Here is a 27,694-nt window from a genome sequence, read left to right on the forward strand (position 1 = left end):
TCTTCACTGTTCACTTTTTTTCTCCCCCCCCCCCCCCCCGTCAGATTATATCCCTAACGCCCTGTCCGTGTGGATATGGAAACAAATGGACTCTGTATCCAATAAATCAATCCCGACCATTTGGCTTCCAAGATCCCTTTCACGCAAGGTTTCCAGTTTAAAAAAAAAAAGAAATTTGAAACATCATGTTTTTTGTCTATTTTATTTTTAATTTTTATTTTATTTATTTTTTTGCGGCTCTCCATCTGCCATCCAGACGAGCAGCATTGAGATTTCAAGGTCAGGAAATTACCAGGCCGTGCTTTTCTGCCAGACCGTTTGTCTTATGGGAGTTTCCATGGCAGCAGCATGTTGCAGGCAGCTCCGGCTTGCCGCCGCCGCACTTTCTTCCCCTCGGGGGTGAAACGCCAACCTCCGTGTCCTTTCGCACCTCTTCAAGGCAGCATCTGTGTCTGCTCTTGTGATGCAAGGCCACAGTGTGAGCAGGTTGGCTTTGCAGTCGCACAATCCAAAACAGCTTGATGAGCAGCTGCCTTCTGACCATTTGTGCCTCGTGTGTGCGTACACAAGCGGATTCGCATGACATCCATGAACGCGAGGGAAACGTTCCTGACCCAACCCCGTGGTTCGGTGGAAAAACTACGATTATAGACGGAGATAGATGTCGACCGTAGTATCTAGTTCCCCATTTTCTGCACCGCTTATCCTCGGTCGTGTCACTGGTGTGCTGGATTCATCCCAGCTGACTTCAGGCGAGAGGTGGGGGGGGGGGGGGTCATCGTGGAGTGGTCGCCAGTCAAGTGCAGAGACCAAAGTATTTGGCAAAACATAAAAGTGCTTGTGTTTTGTTTTGTCAATGGGAAGACATAAATTACGTTTTAGAGCAGTGTTTTAAAAAAAATCAAATTACAATGTAGTGTCTTGCTAGAAGTTGTCTAAAAGACTTCATTTCATTGCAAAAAGTTGAAACGCCTGAAAGTTCCCATTGCCCCCACCCCCTCTTCCCCCATTTGTCCCACACTTATCATGTGTTGCACCACAGCTGGATTGGCTGTGCGCACATCTGTTCTTTTCTCAGCCACTGATGTCCGAACCCAGACGCTGTGGCCTGCGCATGGCGCAGAAGCCAACTTTTTTGGGGGGGGGGTTTGCATTGTTCTCAGGCAGCTGCTTCATTCGGCGCGTCAACAAGCACAGCTTACAAAAATACGCTTGGATGTTCCTCAAAACAAATAAATGTCGGCATCATTACCTTTTAACTGAAGAGGCAGGCAACACTTTATAATATGAAGTCAACCACCGTACAGCAAAACTAATAAAACTTAAATACAATGGTGATGTTTTTGTTCTTTTTGTGCCTTGCGAGCATAAACTTTGAGTGCTGTATAGTTACAGCAAATTCGATTCGAAAGCCATCTGGCAGATAGAGTGAGGAAATAACTATTCGAAAACAGGCTTCAACGTGTTAATTTTCACTGCCAGTTGAAGGTTACCACCATCAAACATAAGAGAATTACATGTTTGTGTATTTAAAACTATTACATAGCTATGCCTGAAAAGGCTACTAGATTAATGCAAACACGGTGGGGAAACACCATTGACTGGCTATCGAATAGCTTTTACGTTGTGTGCGATGACGCTTCAAATAATGGTTATGTGAATATAAATGGTGCAGCAACACACGTAGACAGATCACAAAAGCCCCCCCCAGTCATGTATTCTTCATACTCTATGAAGAAAGACGGGCATTAGCACCGACATGAGCTGAGAGCGGCTCCATGTGCAGTTGTATCCGTATGACTATCCTCTACTGCCCCCAACTGGCCAAGCCATGCTGAGGGAACTGGAAGGCAATTTTAGAGTGATACGGTCACCTGGTGGCATTTTATGTCGCGTGACTATCTATAAAAGTGATCTCAAAACATATCGATATAAATTAATACTGCTTTCATTGATTACAGGCGGCACCGCGGGGCCGTGACACTCTGATGACCTCAAGGGACGGCGCACTGACGGGACTTTTGTGCGCAAGAGGCGTGCACGTGCACGGGCTGGCATCCTGAGCCGAAACTAGCGCTCGCGGCCTGAGCAAACAGAGTGTGAACTGTGAGTAAACAATGCACCTTTTTTTTTTTTTTAAATAGCTCAACCCGTGTTTCCAAGATGAATAGAAAAAGTGTTTGTAGCATTTTTCGAGCACAGGGGTTCAGTCTTCTAAATGTGAAATGAAGTCTGTTGGCACGCTGTGGCGAAGGTAAGATGAGAATAGCCATTAGCTCTCCACTTGGCATCTCATCTATTCTGGAGAGCGACAGGAATGGCGACTTGTACGCAAAGATATTTTCGGCATATTGTGTACGCTGAGGTATTTGCGTATATTTTGTGCATATTTTCACATGGGTTTGGTACGCTCTGCGTGTTGGGCGGCGTGTTGTTGCTCTTGCAAGTTCACTTTGTGCACGCGCGTATGCGTCAAAAGTAAATATGTATCGTATTTTCCGCACCATAATGCGCTTCGGAGTATAAGGTGCACCTTCAACGAATGCCCTATTTTATAACTGTTTTCATATTGAAGGCGCACTGCATTATAAGGCGCATGTAATCCACAATGACGGTCATTATTCTTGACTTCAATTTTTAAAACTAGTTCTCCATCAATTTGATGTGTGCCGTGTATGTAATATGCGGAGGTGATTAAACATTTACATGGTTTCCCAAAATTCGTACCGGCCCTTCAATGGAAACCATAACAACAATATGGCCCGCGACAAAAATGAGTTTGTGTGGATTAGAAGCTACAATAGCATTACACATCCACCAGATGGAGCTATGCTAAAGAATACAATACAATGCAATACAGCTTGATTTATCTTGAGCTTTCACAACTGCTGCAGCAGTAACAAAGCATGTTACAGGACATTTAAAATACTACGTCCAAGAAATCAGAATATTGATCCTTATATAAGGCACATTGGATTATAAAGCGTACTGTCAGTTTTGAGAAAATTGAATGCTTTTAGGTGTGCCTTATAGTGCGGAAAATACGGTATATTAAAAAAAAATAGTGGAAGTCATATTGGTCCATTCAAAGTTCAAATTGATTCAATACTTGAAATTGTCGAGTCCATGTTTGGAGTGTCACGATAAGCCAACTGCTCTTTACAACTCGCGCTTTAAAGACATCTGACCAGACACCGGTACGATCTCCAAGTGGAATTTTTATTTTTTCTGGTGCTGCCGTTATTAATAAGTGGTAGATAATAAAACGTGTGTCAGGAATTGAAACGGAATGGTCGCGTGATAGTGGTAAGTTTCCCTTTGTCATTGCACACTTGGTCTTTGTTGTCAACGGGGAGCCACATATAAGCCTTTTGAAAAAGCAAGCATCTTGAAGCCCAAAGAGAGCCGTCGTTCACGTGCGCACTCTGCCGTCGGCCCAGTGGGCGCGACTGACACGTTGTCACTCCTGCTTTTGGAAACCGAACCCAAAACAGCCGATCCCCAACAAACACTCGGAGTCAGGAACCTGCCGCTACGAGATGAGAGAGAGGTCTTGTTTGTTGTATGCTCACCGAGTAGAATCTCATAAAAAGCTGTTGCAAAAGTTATACCCTGACCAAGTTCATGGTTTTTAGTGATCGATTATTGTCAGAGAGATAATTTCAGAGCGCGTTTTATTGTGGCAGTCGTTGGCAGTGTAGTGTCACGGCCTAATTTGGTTTTGAGCAATGTGTTGCTAAATCAAGTGACCCAAATATTAGAACTTTCCGTAATTCCGCCTGGGCTCTGATGTTCCCCGTGCATGATTTGTGGGCTAGGCTGGGCGAGGATCCTAGTTATACACTTTACAAACAACTTTAAATTCAAAGGAAAAAAAAACATGTCTCCTTCATTACATGAGAGATGCTTTGCAAGCTCTTTTGCATCTCGGTGCACCCTGAAATGTTCTGGCCGCCACAGGGATCTTCTCACGGAGAGCAAATGTGACTTTTGAAAGTGACAAAGCGTAGCGGGGTTGGAGTTTTTACTCAAGTGCTGACTCAGACGTCACCTGCAGGAAACCAAATTCATGACGGCACTCAACCACATTTGGCCCACCCAGAAGAAGTAGTCTGCAGCTGGACATTTTCATCACTGGGAATGAGAGCGCGGCGGCCGGCCGATGAGCATGTCCACCTCACGGTGCAGGGTTCGATTCCGGCTTACGGCATTCCTTTGTGGAGTTTGCAGTTTTCCTTTTGCCTGCGTGGCTTTTCTCCGGGTACTCCGGGTTCCTCCCACATTCCAAAAACGTGCATGATAGAATAGAGTGTGCGTGCGCGTGTGAGTGTGAATGGTTGTTCGCCCATGTATGCCCAGCGATTGTCTGGCAACCGCTTCAGGGTATACCCCGCCCTACTCCCAGAAGTCTGCTGGCTCCAGTACCCCGCGACCTTCATGATGTTAAGCGGATTCAATGGATGGAATTAGAATCACCATTTTCAAAAGACAGACGTTAAGCGTCTGCCGTAACTAAAGACTGATAAGTTGATGTGCGATACCTTCTATGCCCTCCGTATTCTCGAGTCTGATTTGATGGTCCTGTCCTCCCTGGTGCAGTGACCACTTTGCTGTCTGGATCAATACACCGAGGCACTGAGCTGACACAGTGAAAAGCAATATTCATAAATAATGAACCCTCTTTTCCTCTCGTTCTCTCGGAAAAGACCATAACTGTAAATAGGATTGTTGCTTTCCCACCCCCGCCACCGCCGCCCCTCGAGATGAAGCTCATACCGGACTGTTTCGGCTTCATCTTTAAGCCGCACTGTTATCATCAAAGTGAACAGGAGGCGGCTTTTGAGCAGCTTTAAGTGTGTGTGTGTGTGTGTGTGTGTGTGTGTGTGTGTGTGTGTGTGTGTGTGTGTGTGTGTGTGTGTGTGTGTGTGTGTGTGTGTGTGTGTGTGTGTGTGTACGCAGCTGTCGGTGACCTCAGTGCACTGTGCCGCACGAACTCAAAGATACTTCACTATGCCGCTGAATGGTTTTGAAAAATGATCAAACGGTAATTGTGTCTTCTTTTGTGTCTAATTGTGTCTTTCCATCCCTTCGGTGAAAATGTTTGTTTATGGGCTATGGTTGTAGCAATAACTCTGGGAGAAGGGAATTAATAATGAAATGAAAGCTCCACCCCAGGACAAAATCTACAGCGAAATGTAAGCCTAACCTCTGTAAATTATGATTTGCGATACTGAGATGATGCACCCGGAATAGTCGATGCAAACTCTAAAGTTTGTTGTTCTTTGAGAGGTTCTCCTTACTCCAAAGACGCAATTTGGCGTCAAACACACTGTTTTCAGCTCAAACCGGACAGATGTTACAGTGGCATTGTAAGATGGCTGCCCGTGGCAATGTAAGATGGCTGGCTTCGGCACTGAGGGGCCAATTGTTCGAGAATCATACAGAAGTCCGTGTAGAAATGTGACACTTTTTCAAATGAATTTTTACATACAAGCTTCATGCCTCCCAATAGATGAACCAACATTCTTGTCGCATCTGACCGGTCTTTACCAAACTCGTCACAGTGAATCAACAGAACTGTCCGAGACCGGCCTCATAGCGGATCTTCATATCGTACTTTACCTGCCGTTGACTTGGCTGGGTGAAGAGTTTCCATTTCATTGATCCCAAGGTAAAACAACTGCGCAGTGTGATTGATGGATTCAAAAATTACGCTTATTTTCTTGCAGCGGCGAACGGCTAGTTCCAAATCGGTAAAGAACTTTTTGTATTTAGCAACGTCTCAGCTGTACGCTTTTATATTGAAGATCTGCACAGAAAATGAGCCATTCAGAACTCCAGTGGACCAACTCGCCTTTTTTGTCATTTGTCAGGAGAGTGATTTATACGTATTATAAGTGCAATAAAAATCGGAGGTTTGATACTTGATGATTTTAGCCCTCCAATTATCCAGGAAAGATGAAGAATAATCTGTTACCGACCCCTACACAATTTAATTTCGGACTCTTTGATCAATCTCTGAAGTCTGAAGCTCACTTTCCGGGATGTTTTTGTGGTAGTACTAGTAGTGGCAGATGCTTCAGAAAAAGGTTTAGCTCTACTTTAATTAGACTTTTTGTTACAGTTAACTGTGCTGCATATCAGTCGGGGGAGGAAAGCCGTTCTGCTAATCACGTTAGCGCTTATGAGTTTTCATTGTTTTGAAAGTAGGGCCCGTCAGTATTTAGGTCACACAGCTTTTGAGTTTATTTTCCAAGACTGCTCTTGCTAGAGGTATGCTAAATCAACTTTGCGATCTGTATGTTTAGTTATGGCGGTGGGTAATTATTATATTTTTTTAACCCCGATGCGCGCGCGCACACAGTAATTTTGCAGACTATTATTATTCGTCTCGACGTAAATTTGCCACACGGCACCTCGTGGTTGCATCATCAAAAAAAAAAAATCTCGTTCTGGTGGGTTGTTTCATTATTTGCCGTGCATTTCCCCCTGACGCAATGGTGCCAATAAGGGGTGTGGGGGGGACAGGGAATCAATCAACGTTAATGCCTGAGCTATTAATATCACACTGCTGTTGCTGCATTTCATTTTCGGAGAGAGAGTCATCCTATCTCCTCCGTGCTCCACCACTCCTACCTTCAAATGGCATCTGGTTACCATCAGATTCTTCATCTCGGCGTCTCGCAAAGGTGGGAGGGATGCAGTATTAATATTTGTGTCGTCTGGGCAAGGCAACTTGGTTTTCTGAGATGCGTTTGGAGCTCCAACCTTTATTTTGCACTCCCCGAGGTGTCATCAGGTGTCAGTTTTGTCTGAAGCGGAAATACGTCTCTGTCTGGGTGTCATTTTTGTCTGCCACATGTCTGTTGTTAAAAACAGAAATCAACTGTCGTCTCTTGGCGTCGGAGAAGAAAAGTAACCCACGGGGTCTTCTTTCGGCCCGGATGAATGAATTCCCAAGATCGAAACGCGCAATTGTCCTCTTGAAGTTCTGAAAAGTCTCGAATTGGGCAACATGTTTTGGAGCATCTTTTCGTGAGCTGGCTGGCATAACCTCCAGTGAAGACAATTTAGCATTTTCTTTTGCAGATGTTCCTCTTTTTGCATACAGATTAAAGCAGTCATCTGCTGCATTTTGACAGATTACCATCGTAATCTCCCGTGCCCTGTTGTCAGCCTCCTAACTACTTTACCCCGCCGGACTGCCACCCCACTCCTCCCCCTCCTCTTGCTCCTCCACAAGCGTCCCACCGCATGCAAAGTGGCTTTGCATTTCTCGTATGATTCTGCCAGAACGCCCGCCCGCCCTCCCTCTCGATTAATGGAAACGTCGGGAGCTCTGTCATTCGGAGGAAAGCACTTTTATCAGCAACTTGGAGGAGCTCACACTGAGCGTAGCTGGTTGTGGTGGGCTGTACGTGCGTGCGTGATAGCATCCTCAGTTCACGGCGGCTGGAGTCGGGAGAGAAGCCAGACGTCGTCTTTTGTGTGTCTTTGCAACATCGGGTGAAGGTGTTTGTGTGAATCGGGAGTCGACGGGGAAACGGTCGCGACGGGATTGCGGAAAGGAACTACGACAAATGTTTGTGTGCGGCTACAAGTGGAAGTCTTTGGCCAGAAGATAACCCGGTCCTTGACACGGAGTACCCAAGGAACCGACGCCATGCAGAATAGAAGGCAAAAAAGCAGTTGGTGGTGAGGACAACTTGAAGTGATAACGCAAACAAGAAAAAGGGGTGTTCTTTTAGTTTTTTTTTATTTTTAGCGCCACTAAATGAGCAGGTGGATGTGCGGCTGTGGCTGCAGCATCATCTCCTCTCTGATGAAGAGGCTGGGCCGCACGGTGTGCTGCTCGGACCTCCTGTCCTACAGCCACACGTCCCAGCAGCTGCAGCGGCTCGCCACTGGCGACCGGCCCAAATCCAAGGTACCGGCACTCTTATTTGTGTCTTGCCCTTGAGTGGTCTAAATGTCTAAATGTACAGTCATAATTCGTTTAAAATCATTTTGAGCATCCTCAGGCTTTTTTTTTTTTAATGTCCGATATTAACATTGTCACACTACCTAAGTTCGGAGTTCAAAGCTGCATGAAGTACCCCGATGCGACACTCTAAAACGATGCGGCGGCAAAAACCCGAAACTTCAGTGCAATCATAGCTTTCGCACTTTAGCTTTAGTTTTTTGCACCAACCACCAAATCACTGTCTGTTTCATGTCATTTAAAAATGAATCGAAAACAGGTGAGCAGCCTGATTGATCGATCGATTCATTTATTATTTTGTAGGTGAAAAACCTGAACCTGAAAATGTATCGCGATTAAAAACGGCTAATAGCGTGAGACTATATTCTTATTATGATGATGATTGTGAATGAGTGATTACCCAATATCGGAAATTAGCGCTGGCTCATTTTACGTGTAGCTTACCAGAGGCTAACGCCGTTAGCCGTTGCTAATCTGTGCACCCAAACACAACTCACCACAACTTTTCTTACCTTTCAGCATTGGCAGGATACTGCTTCATACCATTTACTCCAAAATGCTTTCTCAGCCTGAATGCAGGGGGGAGGGGGGGAATAGCGCCGTACAAATGCAACTTTTATTTAGGCATCTTTGCCTTTACTGTAAGAATTTTGGGAGTTTCTCACTTCTTTTTTTTGGGTGGGGGGGCCACTGCTCGTTTGCTAAACTTATCCGTACGTGTTACTTGCGATGTTGCATCAGTATGATGTGACACAGACAGCCCTTCCGGGCCTTGACTTCTAATAGCATTAAACGCAGTGGCCTTGTGAATCTGCTTAGGTGCTTTGAAACAATTCTTGAGCTCGAGCAAATTTTTGCATCAGAGAGCAGCACAGTAATTGATTCTTTAATGGAAGCGACAGCCTTGACAACAGTGTGCCAGAAATCGCTCATTTAAAATGGATTACTTCAGAGTGGCTGCAGTGATAACTGCCGCTCCTCCTCAAGTGGACAAACATTCCCCCCCCCCTCGCCGAAAGGAACGAGTAACGGGCAAAACAAGATTGCACATGTTTGCGTTGCTGCGGACCTAGTTTCACAAATTCCATCTGGCTGTCTGACGGGTTTGGAGCTACCGGAAAGCTGATTTTGCAGCGGCCAGATTGCTTCAGGGCAAAGGCCACTTTCACAATAGAAGTTATGAATTCTTCTCGTTTCAGAGACAATTCATGCTCTCACAATTGACAATAGACCCGCTCAAAGGGAAATTGACATGCTATGGTTGCATGGAAACTGTCAATGTTGCAGAGGTCATTTCTGTTTGCTGATAATGAAAGCAGACATGCCATTTTTTTCTTCTTCACAATTTCAAAGCGTCTAATAACAGGTGCTGAAATTATCTTTTGTTTTGTTCCCTTGTCATGCCAGTGAGCAACTGTATACCCCACACCAGGGGTCACAAAAACATTCTTATGAATCTCGGGTAGTGTTTACATTTTTTATAATCACTTCTCCAACATTCCTAACAAATCATAACGTCCCATCAACGGTAAGGTATTTTAGAACGGGCCAAAGGCTACTCATATGGTCCTTGGTGGTCCCTGCACCACACAGTCTACTCCTGGACATATGGCAAGTCCAAACTTTGTTACCATGACGACAGATGGCAGAGAACACAAGATAAATGGGAGACTTGGAGGCTTGTAATGTGATGCATCTGACTTTTGTTCCTAAAAAAAAAAAAAAAAAGTGTTCTCGCACATTTGTTCAACTTTCAAAATTCAACCAAGATACCTCCTTCAAACGCAAGTACATATCCATTTTTGTCTGCCACATGTATGTTGTTAAAAACAAAAATCAACTGTCGTCTCTTGATACTCCCTCATGTGGAGCTTCCACTTCCTGTGGGACGACGCAAGGCACTGACTGTAAATAGAAAAATCAATTAATAGCTTTTGCGTGGAATTAGAGAGGACAAGAAAACAAACACACATGGAACTGCATTAGCAGTATGATTCGAGGAAGACACTTAAAACACGATGATGTTTTAATGAGAGAAAAACAAGAAAATTAACCAGTGAAAATCAAGTACTGCTTTTAGGTTGTGGTTCAACAACAACAAAAAAACACGTGAATCAGGCTTTGCGAAAAATTTGCAGTATAAAATTAATATTGTATAATTTGAAAATCCACAACAAAGCGAGACTGCAATATGGTCAGCGATGACTGCAGTTTAAAATAAAAAACAGCTGTACTTAAATTAATGATTCAAGTAAAATGTAGTGCACCTCAATGTACAAAAACAAGCATTTTTTTAAAGATTGGATGAAAAATGAAAAAAAAATGGCATCCGTGGAAGAGTTCACCACTGCTGTCCAAAAAGAACACAAAGGCTCGCCTCGCATTTGCCAAAAGACATCTTGATGATCCTAAAGACTTTTGGAAAAACATTCTGTGGGACGAGTCAAAAGTGGACCTTCTGGGGTAAAAATTATGCCAGCAGTGAGCATGGTGGTGGCAATGTGATGGTCTGTGGCTGCGTTGCTATCTCAGGACCAGGGGAACTTGCTGCGATTGATGGGACACTGAATTCTGCTTTCTACCAGAAAATCCTGAACGGTCCGAAACACACCAGCGAGCACCCCCAATAATAATAATAATAATAATAATTCAGGTTTTGGAGTGGCCAAGTCAAAGTCTGGATTTGAATCGAATTGAGATGCTGTGGTGTGACCATAAATGGGCTGTTCATGCGAGGACACCCTCCAATACAGCGGCGTTAAAGCAATTCTGCAAGGAAGAATGGGCCAAAGTTCCTCCAGAGCGATATGAAAGACTCGACACCAATTGTCGCAAACGCTTGATTTTAGCTATTGCTGCCAAGGGTGGCGCAACCCATTACTCAGTTCAGGGGGCAATTACTGTTTCACATAGGTAGGTTTGGATATATATATTTTTTGTCTCTAAATAAAGTGCCATTTACAAACTGCATTTCTTTGGGTTGTCTCTTTGTGTTTGATGAACTGAAATCTTTGTTCACGTACCTGTCGTTGCGGGGGGGTTGGCAGCTTTCCCCGCTCTCAGTATTTGGTGTTGGGTTAATTGTGCGGAAAGCGCTAACATGAGCACTAATGGTTGCTATACCGTCTCTAAAAGCCCTGAGATTCACTGATGGCCCTAATCGCTTCCAGGTCCTTGATCAAACTCTACGGAACAAGTCGTGGTTTGGCCGTGCGTCATAATGAAACATTTTGACAGTCAGGAAGCGGGGTGGGGACCCTAATGTTCTTCGCTCGTTTCATTCTGGTGTGCTTTTTGTACAGTTGTTGCCAGAACGGTGGGAGGGTCGCTGTCCTAATCGAGCCGCACGCTGTCGCCCAAGTGCCCCATTATGAGTCTGTGCACAAAAACCCAAGGCTGCGTGTGCTCCTGTGCAGGGCCTGTCGTTTGCACGCGATACTTTCTTGAAGCGACTGCCCCAACTCTGCATTCTGACGTGCACGGTTTGACGTGAATGTGTGCATTCAGGTATGCAACGCTTCCTGTCCGACTCACTTGTGCGCACCCCCCCGAGCCACCGGCTCACTGGAAACAATAGGTTGATGAGCAGCAAACATTTATACCACCAAAGTGCATGAACCTCGATCATTCCAGACTGAAGTTTTCCCTGTTCATAGCGCTTCCTCCTCGCCGCTGCAGGCCATGGAGCGGCCATCCCGGGAGGGCCGGCCGTGCAATCTGAGATCAGGCTCATGCTTCCCACCGCAGTGCTGAGACCATGCGTGCAAAAAAGAGACGACTGGCATTGTCCTCAAAGTCGAATGAAAGCCTACTCTTACTGAAACAGATAAAATTAAAAAAAAAAATAGAAGTGCGCATGTTTCCCAGAAATATTTTCTCGTGTCTTATGACTTGAGAAGATTCCGGAGGTCAGTATTCAGTTTGGCCTCCTTTTTTTGTTGTGGTTATTCTCCACATCTAGTCTGAACAAACACAGTCAGAGCTTCCTTGGTTTAATCATCCAAATTCTTGCAAAAATGTCTGTTAAATTCTGGAACGACAATTTTATAATGATAAAAAAAATTTAATCGCCTGACAGGGTGGACTCCATTCGAGGGACGAACCCTTGAGAACAATGTCAATTGTCTTGAGCAGCAGCTCTCAAACATGTTACATTGCCATGTGACCTGCCCCCCCCCCCCCCACCACACACACACACACACACACACACACACACACACATTACTTATTATGTTTTTGTATGGAGTAAAACATTATTTAAAATTAAATATTCCTTTGTGGAATATACCATGATTTTTAGATGTCAAAATAATTTTGTAGCTCCTTTGTGGGAAGTAGCTGAAATTGCCTCTTGGAGTTTTTTTGGTTTGTTGACCCCTTGCCGAGAGAATTCCTGGAGTTGTATTTCTGGACATGTTTCACGTGATGTTTCCAAATATTTTAATCCAAGTGTGTGAGCTGCATGTGCACTCAATTGATTTCTCGGAAATGCTTGAAGACACCGTGGAGACTGTGACACAGACAAACAAAGCACACTTTTTATTTTTCTTTCCCACCCTTCTCCCTCAAAAGCATCCAGAAATGTGAAGACGAGTTTATTCTGTTCTTGTTTATTTGTGTGTGCGTGCGTGTGTTGGCCTTAGTGGATGTTGGAAGCCTGCTGTTGCTCAAGGTGACTCTGCCAATCTGCTGTGAGTAGAGAGCCTCCAATGCTGCGTGAATGCTCCTGCATGACGTGAATTCACACCCGAATTATTTCTTATCTATCTCTTTTGAAGTGTGTTTATTAGGAATGTAATGGCATGGCACAAAAAAAAAATGACGGTTCAGTATGTACCTTGGTTTGAAAGATTGTGGTCCAAAAGGTCACAAAGTGATTTTTGAGAAGCTGCAAACTCAAATAATTGATGTAAAATCTTAATGCAGTCTGTAATATTTTGCTCTAAATACTCAGTCTGCGGGCGGCCCAGTAGTCCAGTGGTTAGCACGTCGGCTTCACAGTGCAGAGGTGTTGGGTTCAATTCCAGCTCCGGCCTCCCTGTGTGGAGTTTGCATGTTCTCCCCGGGCCTGCGTGGTTTTCTCCGGGTCCTCCGGTTTCCTCCCACATTCCAAAAACATGCATGGCAGGCTGATTGGGCACTCTAAATTGTCCCTCTGTGTGAGTGTGGGAGTGGATGGTTGTTCGTCTCTGTGTGCCCTGCGATTGGCTGTCAACTGATTCAGGGTGTCCCCCGCCTACTGCCCGAAGACGGCTGGGATAGGCTCCAGCACCCCCCGCGACCCTAGTGAGGATCAAGCGGTTCGGAAATTGGATGGATACTCAGTCTGCAGAGACGTGGTTGATCGTAACGTCACAAAATCTGTTCATTCATGTAACATTACAACTTTTGGCAAAATAATGGTTAATTCCTTGAGCAAATACGACCTTATGCGTTTGATGTTTCATGCTTATTTTGGGAAATTGTTTTAGGTTGATTAAAAAAATAAAAATCTTAGGTTTGATTTTTTTTTTTTCCCCCTTGAAAAATTTACTCTTATTTTCATCTGCCTTTTTCTTAAAAATGAAGTTCTCTTTAAAATTAGGACAATCTCGTACATTTACAACTTTATCCTTATAATATTGCCATTTTTTTTTCAAACAAAGAAATCGGACTTTATTCTTCTTCTTAGTGGTGGGCAAGTATTGATGCCAGGTATCGGGCTGATACCAGCCTTATCATCAAAGGTACTGGTACTCATGGAGGCTGCCGATTCCAGCCATGGATACTTCCTGCAAGACAAAAAAAAAATCAGTTTTATTCTTGGAAAAATATGATTTATGTCTTACCATTTTTGTGTTGAAAAAAATGCCATTGTCTGAAAAATTTCTCATACTTTCTCCTACAATTACGATACAAGAACTTTGTACTGCTTTTTTTTCAGGAAACTAATCTGGCGTTGGTAAATAAACCTTCGTCTATTTTGAAAGAAACAGACTTGATTACACAGTTCCTGTGTAATATTCCAGGTTTCACAGAATGCCGTCAGCAAATTGTAAGTGATACAGGGAGTCTGGAAGAGTCACAGAAAGGCATAAAAGTTTTAGAATTTTTTTTATTGCCAGACAAAAGCAGCATGGCAAGTGATGTTATGTGGAGGCGCCATCTTCTCCAGAAACGAGCGTTCGCTGTTCACTCCGCACTGCCGTTGTGTGCGTCCGTCTTTATGTGACATGATTGATCCGACCGTATTTTCGCCTGTTTTGTCTCTCCTGCAGCATGTCAAGACCTTCTCCTCCTCAGACAGCTTAGCGAAGGTGCAGGAGGTAGCAAGCTGGCTTTTGGAAATGAACCAGGATCTGCTGTCGGGGGGCAGCAGCAGCAGACGGAGTCGGGGCTCCGGGGGTCCGGCGGCGAGAGGTAACGCCTCCTCCTCCGCCGCCCAGGCACCCCAGCAGCCGGCAGAGGAGGCTGATGAGGATGAGCACATGAACCGGGTGCTCGAGGACGAGGAGCGGCCACGGCAACAGGTGACGACGACAACAGTTTTTCATTCCCAAGGCATTTAAGTGTAAAAAGAAGACGACTTACAAATATTGATTAACACATCACACACATCACGCACACCCACTCACAAGCCTCTACTTTTGCATCACAAGTGATGAGCATAAAGCGGACAGCCAATTGGTGGCTCCATAGCGGCTAATGTTGCACTCGACATCTTCACTCGCCGCGTCTTGTCAAACGGCACAAAGTTGTACTCTAATGCTACCGCAAACTAGGCATGGGGTGCCGATTGATAGTGGTTTTAGAAAGTCAAGAAGCACTTACACTGTACACGAGCTTAATTGGAGATGAGTCACATTTTCCCCCCCTCCTTCTCAGTGAGGAGAGAGCCAAGGGGCAAGCAGTTACACAATGAGGAGGAGGAGGGACGGAGCAAGCAACATTGCAGACAAGGGTGCATTTTGGCTCTGTTGGTTAATGTGCGTTATGCTTAAAATGGTGCCCGTGGGTACTTGTTCGCCCCAAGGACAACACGGACAATTAGACAATGACATTTCGGCCGGTGCCCACGGCTAGTGTAGCGTCTTAAAGCCCATGCGGGCTGGGCGTGCTATTGCATACATGACACAATAATCCATCAATCCATCCATTCTCCGCCGCTTGTCCGGGATCGGGTCGCAAGGGCAGCCGCTTAAGCAGGGGGGAGCCCAGAGTTCGTTCTCCCCAGCCACTTCGTCCAACCCCTGCGTCGACCTCGGGACACTTCACACGGGAGGTGTCCAGGAGGCATCCTCGAGATACCGTTTGAAATTGTTCCAGACAGCTCTTTGTTGTTTGAGGGAGCAATTTTTAGGCGGTTACTTATTCATTTTTTTTGTCATGTTCAACTTCCCTTGTTTTGTGCCACCATGGGAAACTTGCCTGTGACCACTTGTGCACTCGGCTCAAATGTTATTGCTTTGTCCAACTCTGCAGCCAGAGATCTTGCAAGTGGACGCGGACAGAGGATCGACATGGGCACCCGGCGAGCCTGCGCCGAGCAACGGCCCCCCCGGGGAAATCGGGGGAGACGAGGAAGGGCCCCCCAGCAAGGTGAACCGATGCGAGAAAGGTCCCCGCTGGACGTGGAGAGCCGAGCAGAGGCAGCGGACTCAGGAGGACGAGGAGGAGGACGAGGAGGAGGACGAGGAAGAGGAAGAGAACAACAACCACAACAACAGCACCGGTCACCAGGAAGAGGAGGAAGAGGAGAGGACAGAGGGAGGGCTGGAGCAGAAGAGGACGAGGGACGAGGAAGAGGAGGACGAGGAGGAGATGGACCAAGACAGCGACGACTTTGAGCCCTCGGCGGAAAGTGGGCGGGAAGAGGAGGAGGAAGAGGAGGAGGAGGAAGCAGAAGAGGGGCTGATGTCTCCCTCCATCAGGAACAATGCGACGGTCGCCAGCAACAATGTGGACTCACACCAAAGTTCCTCTAACAAGAAGGTAAGCCTTATTCTTCACTTGTCCTTGGAAGGGCTGTCGTAAGCCCAGCCCCAGCTGCTCCTTTGTTTTGTTTATGGCGCCCTCTTTTGACCACAATTCGTTATTGCAGATGTCACTTTCGATGCGCAAAAAAAAAAACATTCTACTGGCTCATAGAGCAAATATTTGCTTTCCAAATAGACTTTGTGAGTTGAAATGAATAATAATGAATCTTTTCTACCAACATTTTTTCCTCCTAATGTGTTTCAATAAGAAATATGACTTGACAGTATTTATGATGCTGTCTAAAAGCATACCTCTTGTTCTTCACACTGTTTTGCCTTTTTGCCATCCTTTTCCAGCAACTTTTCCATCTTTTCATTGATCTGCAATCCTTGGTTAGCGTTTTCGCTTCGGACAGTGCATCTCGCCCAAAAAAAAAAAAGGTCGATTCAATAAGTGTCGAGTGTGACACACCGGGTGCGATATGATTCAAGAACAGTATTGTGTATCATCGTAGAAGTACTACAGTCGTACTTCCATGCCAAGTTGACCACACGCACACCCCGCTGACATGTTTCAAGCTTACATTCAATGGACTTCGTCCGATTCTTCTTACCATTTACTTTCAAAGAAATGGTTGTCAAAAAGATAGGAGCACAAAAAAAACTGCACACCTTTTACTTAAACTATGAGCTAACCTCTGACCTGAACGTGGCCTGAATGTTGTGAAGTTTTTTGTCTTCATCTCATGGAGCGGACCAGCACCTCACCCGTTGGTCAAAATGTTTGTTACGTCCAAGTGGCGGCATGTGAGTCAAAACGTGTACGTTGGGGCATTCTTAAGTCAAGGCAGTACTAATTACTACAGCAGAGGTAGGAGACTTGTAATCTGTTCCCAGTTTTAGGACTTGGGACATACTCGGCTCATACTTGTGATAGACTTGACTAAAGTTTTACGGTCTACATTTGAAAATCGGACTCAATTTTGTTTACTTTTTTTTTTAATTCAAGACAGTCAGTCTGCCTTTTTTCCCCCCAAGGATGGCGGTTGATGTAATTCCTCTCCACCAGAGGGAAGCATTTCTCCTATTTCTGTATTCTCCAATTCTGTAATGTAAACCTGCTGCTTGTACGGCCTATGTTGAGTGCTGCCTGTCTCGGTCGGGTCAGGCACACCGCAGCGGATATTAGAGGGGCCATTCATGCGGATATTTTCCAAGAGTTATGCCTCCGGTGCTTCAGCGGTGGGCTGAGGTAGAGACACTTTTTTTTTTCCTGCGCAGGCCTTATTCGAAGGCCATAAAAGAGCGAGCGGGGAGGAATTGCACTATTTGCTGGAGCAAATGATGAGCTGCGCCCGCAGTAAAGCATCTTACTTTGCATTAGGTTGCCTATTGAGTAGGTTATAGTATTCAGGACATGCAAAACAGCATTATCACCCTTCAGATTGAATTAATAGGCTGAGGCAAGTCCATTATGAGGATGCCGTTTGTGTTCCTGAGCTACTGCTATATGTTTTACAAAATGCAAATTATCAAAGCGAGAATCAGGCTTCACTACGTACCCTGGTTGTATGTCCAAAGTTGGGTTGATCTTATCTACGGTCAGAGGAATAAATAGCAAAACGTGAACAGATTTCACGGTTGCAGTGAATCAACCAATAAAGGTTTTCTGCAACGAACTGCAAAATAAATTTTTTAATACTTTTCTGCAACCTCAGTTCAGTGGTATCAATTTGAATAGTCTGGGGGGGAAAAAACAGCAATGGTGATAGCACAGCGCCGTGGTGGTTGGCACGTCTGGCTCTCCCTCGGAGGCACCAGGTGTCAAACTCAGGCCCGGGGGCCAGATCCGACCCGTCACATCATTTTATGTGGCCCGTGACAGAAAAATGTTTTGGATCAACTGCAATGGTTCTTGCTCAAATCTCCCAGCATTTCAAATTTTCACTTGTAAAAATAAACATTTTAAAAGTCTTCAGATATTGCAGCATATTTTGGTTACTAAATCCCTTTTTAAAATGACTTGGACAAATGTTATCGTCTGCAATTGTTTTTTTTTTTCCAGTCAATTCATTGTCCAACACGGCAGTACCTTGCATTGTTTGACTTTTTCTACACTTGGAGTACCCATACCTTTTAGAAATTATGGGGTGGGGGGAAAACTGTGGGAATCTTTCGAATTTACAAGCACAAAACACTTCACCGCCGTCCCGTGGGAATAAATAAAATGTATTTTGCCAGGAACGCACTCGACAAATGTCAAATAACAAACTTCAAAGATGGAAAAATTGTTTTCAAATGATTTGTTGTAGGTTTCTTAAAAAAAATTTTAAAAAATCACAAAAACCTGGAATTATAGCAGGAGTGTGGAGACGTTTTAATGATTCAACATAACATTTTTTTCTACAAACTTGCAGTTTGAGGCGTTTTTATTTGCACTCATGTTGTTGGACAATTCGAATATGTAGTTTGCACACAGTAAGACACTAATGTCCAACAATTGTGCAGAGCACATATTTACAAATACAGGATGGGGGGAGTTGAGCCACGCGGGCGTCGAATAGCACGAGCTCATCTGTCGGGTCCGGATGGTCGGTCGGCTCTGATAGATGTTTTCACACGCTAATCCTCCTCAAACAATGAGAATAGAAGAGAGGTTCAACGCACACATGGGAAGTTGTCTGACATTTGTCGTCACCCCGATTGTTGTGATCGCACAGGCAACAATTTGCGATAAAGTACCATCCTGTGTGTAAGCTTTTTTTTTTGTAGCATTCTTTCCAACATGATTGTTTTGTGTTTCGGGGTATTTTAGAGCACCCAGATGATCGACTATTTGGGCGGCAAAAAAAGTGTAAAATTTGCCGTAAACTAACATGGGGATTTTAGATGCGTAAATTTGCAAGTAATGCAGAAAAAAATAACATTATATTTCTTAGTAATCATTGACAAAATACTTTGTACGGCAAGGTGAATCAATGACTTCAAACATTAATCCCAAAGAACCGAAGCAAGGGTTTTATTTCACAATAAAAATATGACAACATAATGAACAACAAACACTTGTTTATCTTTATATATCATCAAGTTAAATTCAATAGCATTAAAACTTTTTCTCATCTAGAAGCAAAGATACATTTTAAAAAAGCTCTGCTGTAATTGTATAAAATAACTTTAAAAAAATATTTATTTGCTCTTTGTTGAGCGCCCTCTGCTCCCCCCCAAAAAACTTTCACTATTTCCCATTGAACTTTTAATAATTGAAGCTTTTAACAATTTTTCTGTGCAACGAATTTAATCTGAAACGGCAAAAAAAATCACTAATGCACAGCAAAAAATAAATTTATGTAAAAAAAAAAAAAAGGGGTGCCAGGAGGCGTATTTAGCTATTGGATTTTATTTCCATGTCCATCCCAATTAGCCAACGTTTAATTTATCTACCGCATAGTAACCTTTTGACTACTACGACTACATAATATTGTCCTCTACCTCTTCGCCGACACAAGTATCAATGTTCCTGGAATATCTGCCGCTGTTGAATTGTAAGGCCTCCGGGGGGTCCGAGAATGCTCGCAATGCGGAAGTTTCTCAGACACGTGCGCCGTGTTGCGGTGCATTCTGCTGCCAAAGGTTGACGGGAGCAGATTTCACAGCGCCGCTCGGTGGGGGGCGGTTGGGAGAGGCCATGCGTTGGGCGGCAGCTGCTCGGCAGTGACATCACAGGCCAGACGCTTTTTAAGGGGTGCCCGTCAGCTTGGAAGTTTGAACTAGACTGAAGCGAGGCCTAGGTCCTGCCCGTTCAAGCTATTTGAAGAGTTTCCTGACTCCTTGGAAATATGACTTGTTAGTTTTTGTTCCCCCATGCTTTTTGCAATGCTGCGGCATTGCCCGATCCCCCGTTTCTCTTCCGGCGGCGCCCGTAGGAAGACGGTAAATAATGGCAAGGGCAGGACTACCACCAAAGGCACGTCAGAAAGCAAAGCCCTCGATGTGGCTGATCCGAAGGACCTTATCGCCAAACCCCTGCCCCCTCAGAAAATCCTTCGAATATTTAGTATCAACATCATTGCTCAGGGTTTGCCGTTCTGCCGTCGGCGGGTAAGTGCCGAAACGTTTTATGATCACGGCCAAAGTTGAATATGCTTCTGACCATGCCATGGAAACAGACATTTCTTTAATTTAAAAAAAATGGTTTAAATAATGGACATCAGTAAAATGAGAAACTCTTGAGCAACTTTTAGTTTCAACGATTTCTGGGATCTCTTTGCGCAAACTCATGAAGTTGGTCAGTGAAAGTTGCCTAGGCCGTGACAAATTTCAAAAGACGGCGACCGTTCTTTGTACGATTCATGTTCAGTGAATATCAGCAATGCGTGGCATTTTTGCACTGGAGCGCCCCCACCCATAGATCGTCCCCCGACATCTGACCTTACAAAGTCTGTCGCCGACGAGCCTAATTTTAGCTTCGATAAAACGTCGCGAGAGAAATGAAAATGGGAAGGCGCAGTGTAGCGTATCTGTCAAACTCCACCTATGCGCTTTAAAACAATTTATTGGAAATTATATCTGTCATTTCTTTTTAATTGAAGAAAATGTATACTTTAATGATTTTTTTCCCCCTCCCAACCCGTGTGTGAGACAACTGATGGTCCTTGCAGGCCACAATATTCTGTCCCCAAATATTTCTATTTTATATATTTATTTTTTGAGTGGCTTCCATTGATGCCAAGTTTTATATCCGATTAATTATTCCGACCGCATTAGCATTGTTTTTCCTATTAATGCCATTTAATCTGCAACGTGTATTCTGAAATGTCATTTTCCCCAAATTAACAACGGTACAAATCCAATTAGGTGCTCATTTTTAACATTAACATTTTCACCCAATAATTGGCTATCTCCCCAAATGATTGCATTTAATAACATAATGTTCTTAATCAGTCGGCTGTAGATGAATTTGACAAGTCATTTGTGGATTGTGGATGTGGAAATTTGGTATGGGTGACTGTCATGAGAGAAAAAATTGAATGATTTGAATGAAACGATGGAGCTCGCTGAAGAAAAAGAGTTTTGACCATTGAAAGAGTTGCTTCCAAATCTGTTTATTTTCTGCCATGACCCTTTTTTTTTTAAATCGCTATAATTACAACTGGGCTATCATTTTGACATGTCAAAGTTGAAGGGACAGTTACAGGACAAACCTTTGCGTCCTCTCAAACTGCTAAGATCAAAAAGGCTTGCGGAGTTACAGGATCTCGACGGCAGCTATGTTCATGCCATCAACACCAGGAGTGTCGGCTCAACCAGCTTTTGGCTTTCGTCATTAACACTAAATTATAATAATCATTTGCGTTGACCAAAAATGTAAACTCGTGCTTTAAACCTTGTATTTAGCTAACGGCGTTAGCGTGATGTAAATCCGCTAGCAAACGTTTTAGGTTCAAGTGTATACTTGCATCGTGGGTAAGGAGCATGCAGTGGAATACTGCAGGAGGTTGAATTCTGTCGCCCTTGCGCTTCAAATAACACAAGAGGAGCCCGTCGGGGTGCATATGCCATTGGCTATTCTGAGACGCACACCCCATTCCTGGGCATACGGAGCTGGCGGGTCAGCGAACAAGTGCCCAGGACAGCTATGTGTCGCTGGCGTCGAGCCATAAACCTCCTGTGTCAAAGTTTGATCACTTCTTTTTTTTTTTTCTCCCCACCAAACTCATTTCCTGTTAGTCCCTAAAAATGATTGATCAATAGAGCGTTAAACATGGGCCGCTACAATGTTAGAGGCTCAACAAATGTTGTTTTGTGGGTTCCTGAATAGTGATGGCTTTGGAGTAAAGGTCTCTGCCCAACGCCAGATTTTACATTGGTGGTGAAGCTAATGCTAAAATGCATCGATCTGCAAAATTACTATCTGAAAGTGTTTCTCCCAAATTGAGACAGAAGAAAACTTGAAACGGATTTGATCAAATAATTTTCCTAATTTTTTCCCTCCATAACATAGTGCTGATAATTGCGTTCTGTATCTCAAAATGTTTTTTTTTTTTTCTTCGCGAATGTTCAGATTGTGGAATGAGTGATTGTGGATAAAGTTTTTAGTTTTTAGGGTAGTGCAGAACTTAAACAGGGCAACTGGCATGAGTCACAAAGATTTGGTTTGCCACCGTCCCGGGGAATATTTTCTGAAAATAGCTAATCTCATTTAGTAACATGAAAGTCGGTCTGTCTATCATGACTAGACCCACCAAAAAGTTTGTAAAACCAATGACTCAAAATATACAGGAAATGACGCTCATGTGCGCAACATTAACATTTCTCATTGAATGATGGCAAAGCATAGGGTTGTCTGCTCTTTGATGACACACCAAAATTTCCAGGTGTGTTCATCAGAGCGAAAATTTCTACCGGTTGGTAGCTTCGGGGTTTTTATTTATTTATTTATTTGGGTTGATTTGCCCTAAACCGGTTCAACTTGGAACCATGAATATCGGTCGACGTTTCTATCATGAATAAACCCACAAACGTTTATGACACCGGCGGGTGGGGCTAAATTGAGATAAACTCGAGTTTTCATCATTGTGCGTCAATGTGATGATGCGTCCTGCATCTTGCATGAGCTCAAGGTCCCGCTCTTAAGAAATTCATAGGCGCTCATTAGGGGGATCCAGTTACTCGATGCCTGATGTTTGATTTCCAAACCTTTCAGACCGTGTACTCCCTCCGCTTTGCGCTCTCTTGATGGGGCGTGAGTGTCTGTTTAATCAATAACCGTGGTTTTGTTAGCTTGTTACGTCATTAGCATTTTTTGTTGTTGTTCATCTTCCTCATGTTTAGGCTTCTCGCAGATATTATGTGCTGTGGATTTTGCCCGAACTCGGGACGCTCCGATTGATCAGTGGGTGATAATTATCGGCCTATTAGTGAAAAAGCAGGGCGACCCGGTGGTCCAGTGGTTCGCGCGTCGACCTCACAGTGCGTACCGGATTCAATCCCAGTTCCGACCTCCCTGTGTGGAGTTTGCATGCCTGGGCCTGCGTGGTTTTCTCCGGGTACTGCGGTTTCCTCCCGCATTCTAAAAACACGCATGGCAGAGTGATTGAACACTCAAATTTGTCCCTAGGTGTGATTGTGAGCTCAAGTCATCTCTATGTGCCCTGCGATGGGCTAGCGACCGGTTCAGGGTGTCCCCCGCCTACTGCCCGAAGACGGCTGGTATAGGCTCCAGCACCCCCGCGACCCTTATGAGGATAAAGCGGATCGAAAAATGAATGAATAAATGAATCGTGAAAATGCGGTTGACCGATCATCCGGCCTGGCACATAGTGGCAAAATCCCGAGCCCGAACATGACATCCAGTGTCAGTGTCGTTCTCCCATGACTGACCTTCTACAGCGTGCTCTTAGGCATGCTGTAGTCTGGTCATCAGCAAAGATGTCCTCTGAAAATATCTTTAATAGGCCGTACCAATATAGTTTGCCTGACGGGGTGGCTATGAACCCTGCTGACTTCACTCCTGATGCACTGCACTGCGGTTTGGACAATTTGCTGCAATCCTTGATCTCTCAGGTTGTTGTTCGGCCCTACCCCTTTTTTTTTCTCCGTCACTCCGATATATCTTGTTGAGCATCTTTTCTACAGTCGAACACCCCCCCCCCCCCCCCCCGTGTTTGACATCACAAAGAGCAGCGTGCGGGCCTTTCTCAAATCGCACATGCTGTGGAGGAAGAAAAACAAGCTCGAGCCGTGCCTCTTTCCCGGCATTCGCATTCATCCAGTGCCGTATCAAGTGCGTCTATATTTAACAGCAGTAAAGGCAATGGTATCACAGGTGTGTGGGTGTGTATATGGATGCGCATTCATCAACGTGTGTGCCAGATGACGAGGTGCAAATCGAAAGGGGTGGCACTGTGACGAAAGGATTCATTGCTGGGGGAAAAAAAATAATAAAATGGACTTTTTGATTATGTAGAGGATTCATATGCATTTATGAGTGAAACTGTTGTGCCCTGAGTTCAACTAGTAATGCATGTGGCAGGCCAATTAGAAGTTTGGTGACTCAAGAGTCACACCCCTGCTCACTTTTCGCCTTGCAGTCGGTTGGCAAAGGCGGCTCGGACACCACCACGGGCTCCCATGAGACACTTGTGAGGGGGCGCGTTTCACTCCGGGCTGGTCGAGTTTGATTCAATTTTAATGACTACTTGCTTTAGCTCCCACATCAGAAAGTTTTGTTACTACAGTGCACTCCGCTTAATAGAACACCGGTTAATAGAGTAATCCGCTTAATAGAGCAAAAGGCTCCGGAACGGATTTGCCTAATGCAATTTCCTATAAAGATACTCCGCTTAGTAGAACAGATCTCCGCTTAATAGAACAGGCCGTAAGCAATGAACATTGTAAACTAGTGGTTTTCGAAGTGTAGCTATCGCGATACTGTACCACTATCGCGAGAAAACGCGGTAGTTCTAGCCGTATACAGTAACAGGTAGCACGCGTCACTCCACACATAGACACACGCACGTCACAATGGCTTCAACTTCATTCAAGAGACGAGAGAGAGACGAAGTGTAGCTATCGCGATACTGTACCACTATCGCGAGAAAACGCGGTAGTTCTAGCCGTATACAGTTACAGGTAGCACGCGTCACTCCACACATAGACACACGCACGTCACAATGACTTCAACTTCATTCAAGAGACGAGGGCTATCACCTGCGGATAAGAAGGACATACTCAGACGATACGATGCATTGCCGGATTCTCAGAAGGTACGCCCGCGGTTTCCAGGACTTCCCTCTTATCCAGCGCATTGAGAGGGAAGTCAACCGCAAAATTACGGACTCCTGTTTCCAGACAAAAGTAACGAAATTTTTCTCGTGATTTGAGATGTTTGACTGAAGTTGATTAAAGTTGTTGTTTTGTTGTTTGATTAAAGATATGGACGTCCACAGTCGAAATATCTCTTCTAACTCGTCAGCAGGGGTTTTTCTGCGTGCATAACTTGGTCGTCGACGTGTCTGAAGGTGTACCTAATAAAGTGTCTCCGGTTAATAGAAACCCCGCTTAGTAGAACAGAAGCGCTTCGGCCCAATGATGTTCTATTAAGCGGAGTGCACTGTATTTACTTAGTCCTGCAGTCGCTCAGAGAGGTTGCTTCACTTTGGCTTTTAAGGTCATATTTTGATTTATATTCAGTACTTTAAGCATTAAAAAAAAAAAAATCCTCATCTCACCCCTCGGGTGGTGTCCGTCCCTCATTCAGCTCGGGTCCTCTACCAGAGGCCAGGAAGCTTGAGGGTTCTGCGCAGTATCCTTGCTGTTCCCAGCACTGCACATTTCTGGACTGAGATGTCCGATGTTGTGTTCCCGGGATCTGTTGCAACCACTCATCTAGTTTGGGGGTCAGTGCCCCGAGTGCTCCGACCACCACAGGCACAACTGTCACCTTTACCTTCCAGGCTCTCTCCAGCTCCTCTCTGAGCCCTTGGTATTTCTCGAGTTTCTCGTGTTCCTTCTTTCTGATGTTTTCATCACTTGGGACCGCTACATCCACTACAACGGCTTTCCTCTGCCCTTTATCTATGATCACGATATCTGGTTGGTTCGCCATTACCATCTTGTCAGTCTGGATGTGGAAGTCCCACAGGATCTTCGCTCTGTCATTCTCCACCACCTTCGGACGTGTTTCCCATTTTGACCTTGGGGTTTCCAGTCCATACTCCGCACAGATGTTTCGGTAGACTATGCCAGCCACCTGGTTATGGCGTTCCATGTAGGCTTTCCCTGCCAGCATCTTACACCCTGCAGTTATGTGTTGGATCGTCTCAGGTGCCTCTTTGCGCAACCTACACTGGGTCTTGTCTGGTGTGGTATATCTGGGCCTCGATGGCTCTGGTGCTCAAGGCCTGCTCCTGAGCAGCCAGGATGAGTGCCTCTGTGCTGTCCTTCAGGCCAGCCCTCTCTAGCCACTGATAGGACTTCTTGAGATCAGCCACTTCAGTTATGGTCCGGTGGTACATCCCGTGTAGGGGCTCGTCCTCCCATGATGGTCCCTCTTCCAGCGGCTCATCTTCTGTTGCATATTTATATATATTCTCCCCCTTTTTGCCCATTCTGCACTCATATTCACGTTCATGCTAGGTCAAAAGCTAGCCACGACCTTAGCTGAGCTGCACGGTTTGTTTACAATGTGCGGCTGCAAAATCTGCCATTTTGCCTCCTCCAGTGCACCACATCTCATTGGCATAAGATGATATCAAGTTGTTGATTACGGCCGAAGCAATGTTGGTCCCCTTCTCTTCAATCACTGTGCCGGAAATTGGCAAGAACCGGAACACCCGTTTCTGTAGGCTTGGCAAATAGGCCTATGGCATAAAACCAAAAACGTTTGGGATCGTTCGAGACCAGCTCATGGCAGAAAAATCCATACTGTGAAGTTTATTTTTTTTTAATTTATGTATTGATTTTGTTCAATAAACATTGTCTGTTCACTTTATAAGACGGGCAGGGTGGGGAATCGGTTCCTTCCCACGCTCAACCTTCCCAACAGCAAACCAAAATCTCTTTTCACTACGACTTTTCTTCTCCTCCGCTCCTAAAGCCAAAACACTGAAATTGCTCTTTGTGCAGTAAAAGCCCTCCTCGGATACATTCCGCCGGATACCAATCTCGACCTGAAATCGATTTTTCTTTGAGCCCTCAAAAAAAGTTGGCCCCCGCAACAAAACATCACATCAAGCGGGCCACAATAAACACCTTGATTACGCCCCGCCTGCCCCACAGTCACACAAAAAGATCCCTTTAATAGGGTCATTAAATCATCCGTGTGGCTCGACATTGCCAAATCAACATTTTCATGTCGCTACCGCCCTTATTTTCTCTTCTCTGTCTGCAGGCCAGTGAGAGAGAGCGTTTGTTGCTCCACGCGTCAAATTTGATAAGATCACAACATATCACACTTTCTGTTCTCCTGGCAATTGTTGGGAATTACACACTGCGGAAAAGGCAAGCGCTGTATGAAATGGCGATGGAAACACAAAGATGAAATTTCATGATGAGCTCTCACAGAACAACACTATTGTTTTTCCTTTTGCCCGACGCTCACTTTGAAGGCATAGGACCATCCCCGGCCCAGCCAAATTTCACGAACAAGGAACTCTATATTGCCGTTGTTTTTTTTGGTGTGTAATAACAAAGACATGAGGTTCGGGATGCCGCACCACACATAAATTTGAATTTTACACTTCAGAAGAGTCAACCTACGTTGCCCTCCCATACAAGAAATGTGATTCATCCCTGGGGAAAAAAATGTATATTTTATTTTGACATACTGCACTATCAGTAATTTAAAAAATATATATTGGCAAGAAATTTGGTCGGTCAGTATTTTTATTGAAAGTGGCAAGTTAACTGTCCATCAATACTAGGATGTGACAAGTTTTTTTGTGTGGTGGCCTGTCAAAAATGTACCGTAACAGGTACTGGCCCTGTATATTTGTGATATAGTACGATAAGTTTGTGTAATTAGTTACTTTGCATCTGAGTTTTTTTTTTTTATTTTGTAATTGCATAAAATCTCATTTGACATGTGACATCTCAGCCACTAATATCTGAAAATTTCGAGAATGTAGGGCCCACTCATTTGATTATGTGCTGTGACCAGATGCGGTCAAATGGCTTGATCAATTTAAATTGGTAAAATCCAAAAGATTTCTGGTAAAAAGCATGAATATGTTGAATGTATCAAATGTGTCATTTGTAT

The 27,694-nt window shown here is 44.5% G+C and overlaps 1 protein-coding gene across 3 annotated transcripts in view; it reads left to right on the forward strand.

The window, feature by feature from the left end:
* fbxw7 (F-box and WD repeat domain containing 7) overlaps positions 1-27,694 on the forward strand; it is a 75,734-nt gene that overhangs the window by 5,981 nt on the left and 42,059 nt on the right. The window contains exons 2-4 of one of the 3 annotated variants that reach the window (XM_052084749.1): positions 1,962-2,106; positions 14,239-14,490; positions 15,443-15,952. In XM_052084749.1, the coding sequence (XP_051940709.1) occupies positions 14,308-14,490; positions 15,443-15,952 (693 nt within the window). In that variant the 5' untranslated portion in view covers positions 1,962-2,106; positions 14,239-14,307. Of the gene's footprint in view, positions 1-1,961; positions 2,107-7,380; positions 7,928-14,238; positions 14,491-15,442; positions 15,953-19,649; positions 20,035-27,694 lie in introns of those variants that run through there. The other 2 variants (XM_052084748.1, XM_052084750.1) reach the window with 2 other exon arrangements.

This window comes from Hippocampus zosterae, chromosome 13 (genome assembly GCF_025434085.1).
Source record: "Hippocampus zosterae strain Florida chromosome 13, ASM2543408v3, whole genome shotgun sequence".
In the NCBI taxonomy this organism is placed as follows: Eukaryota; Metazoa; Chordata; class Actinopteri; order Syngnathiformes; family Syngnathidae; genus Hippocampus; species Hippocampus zosterae.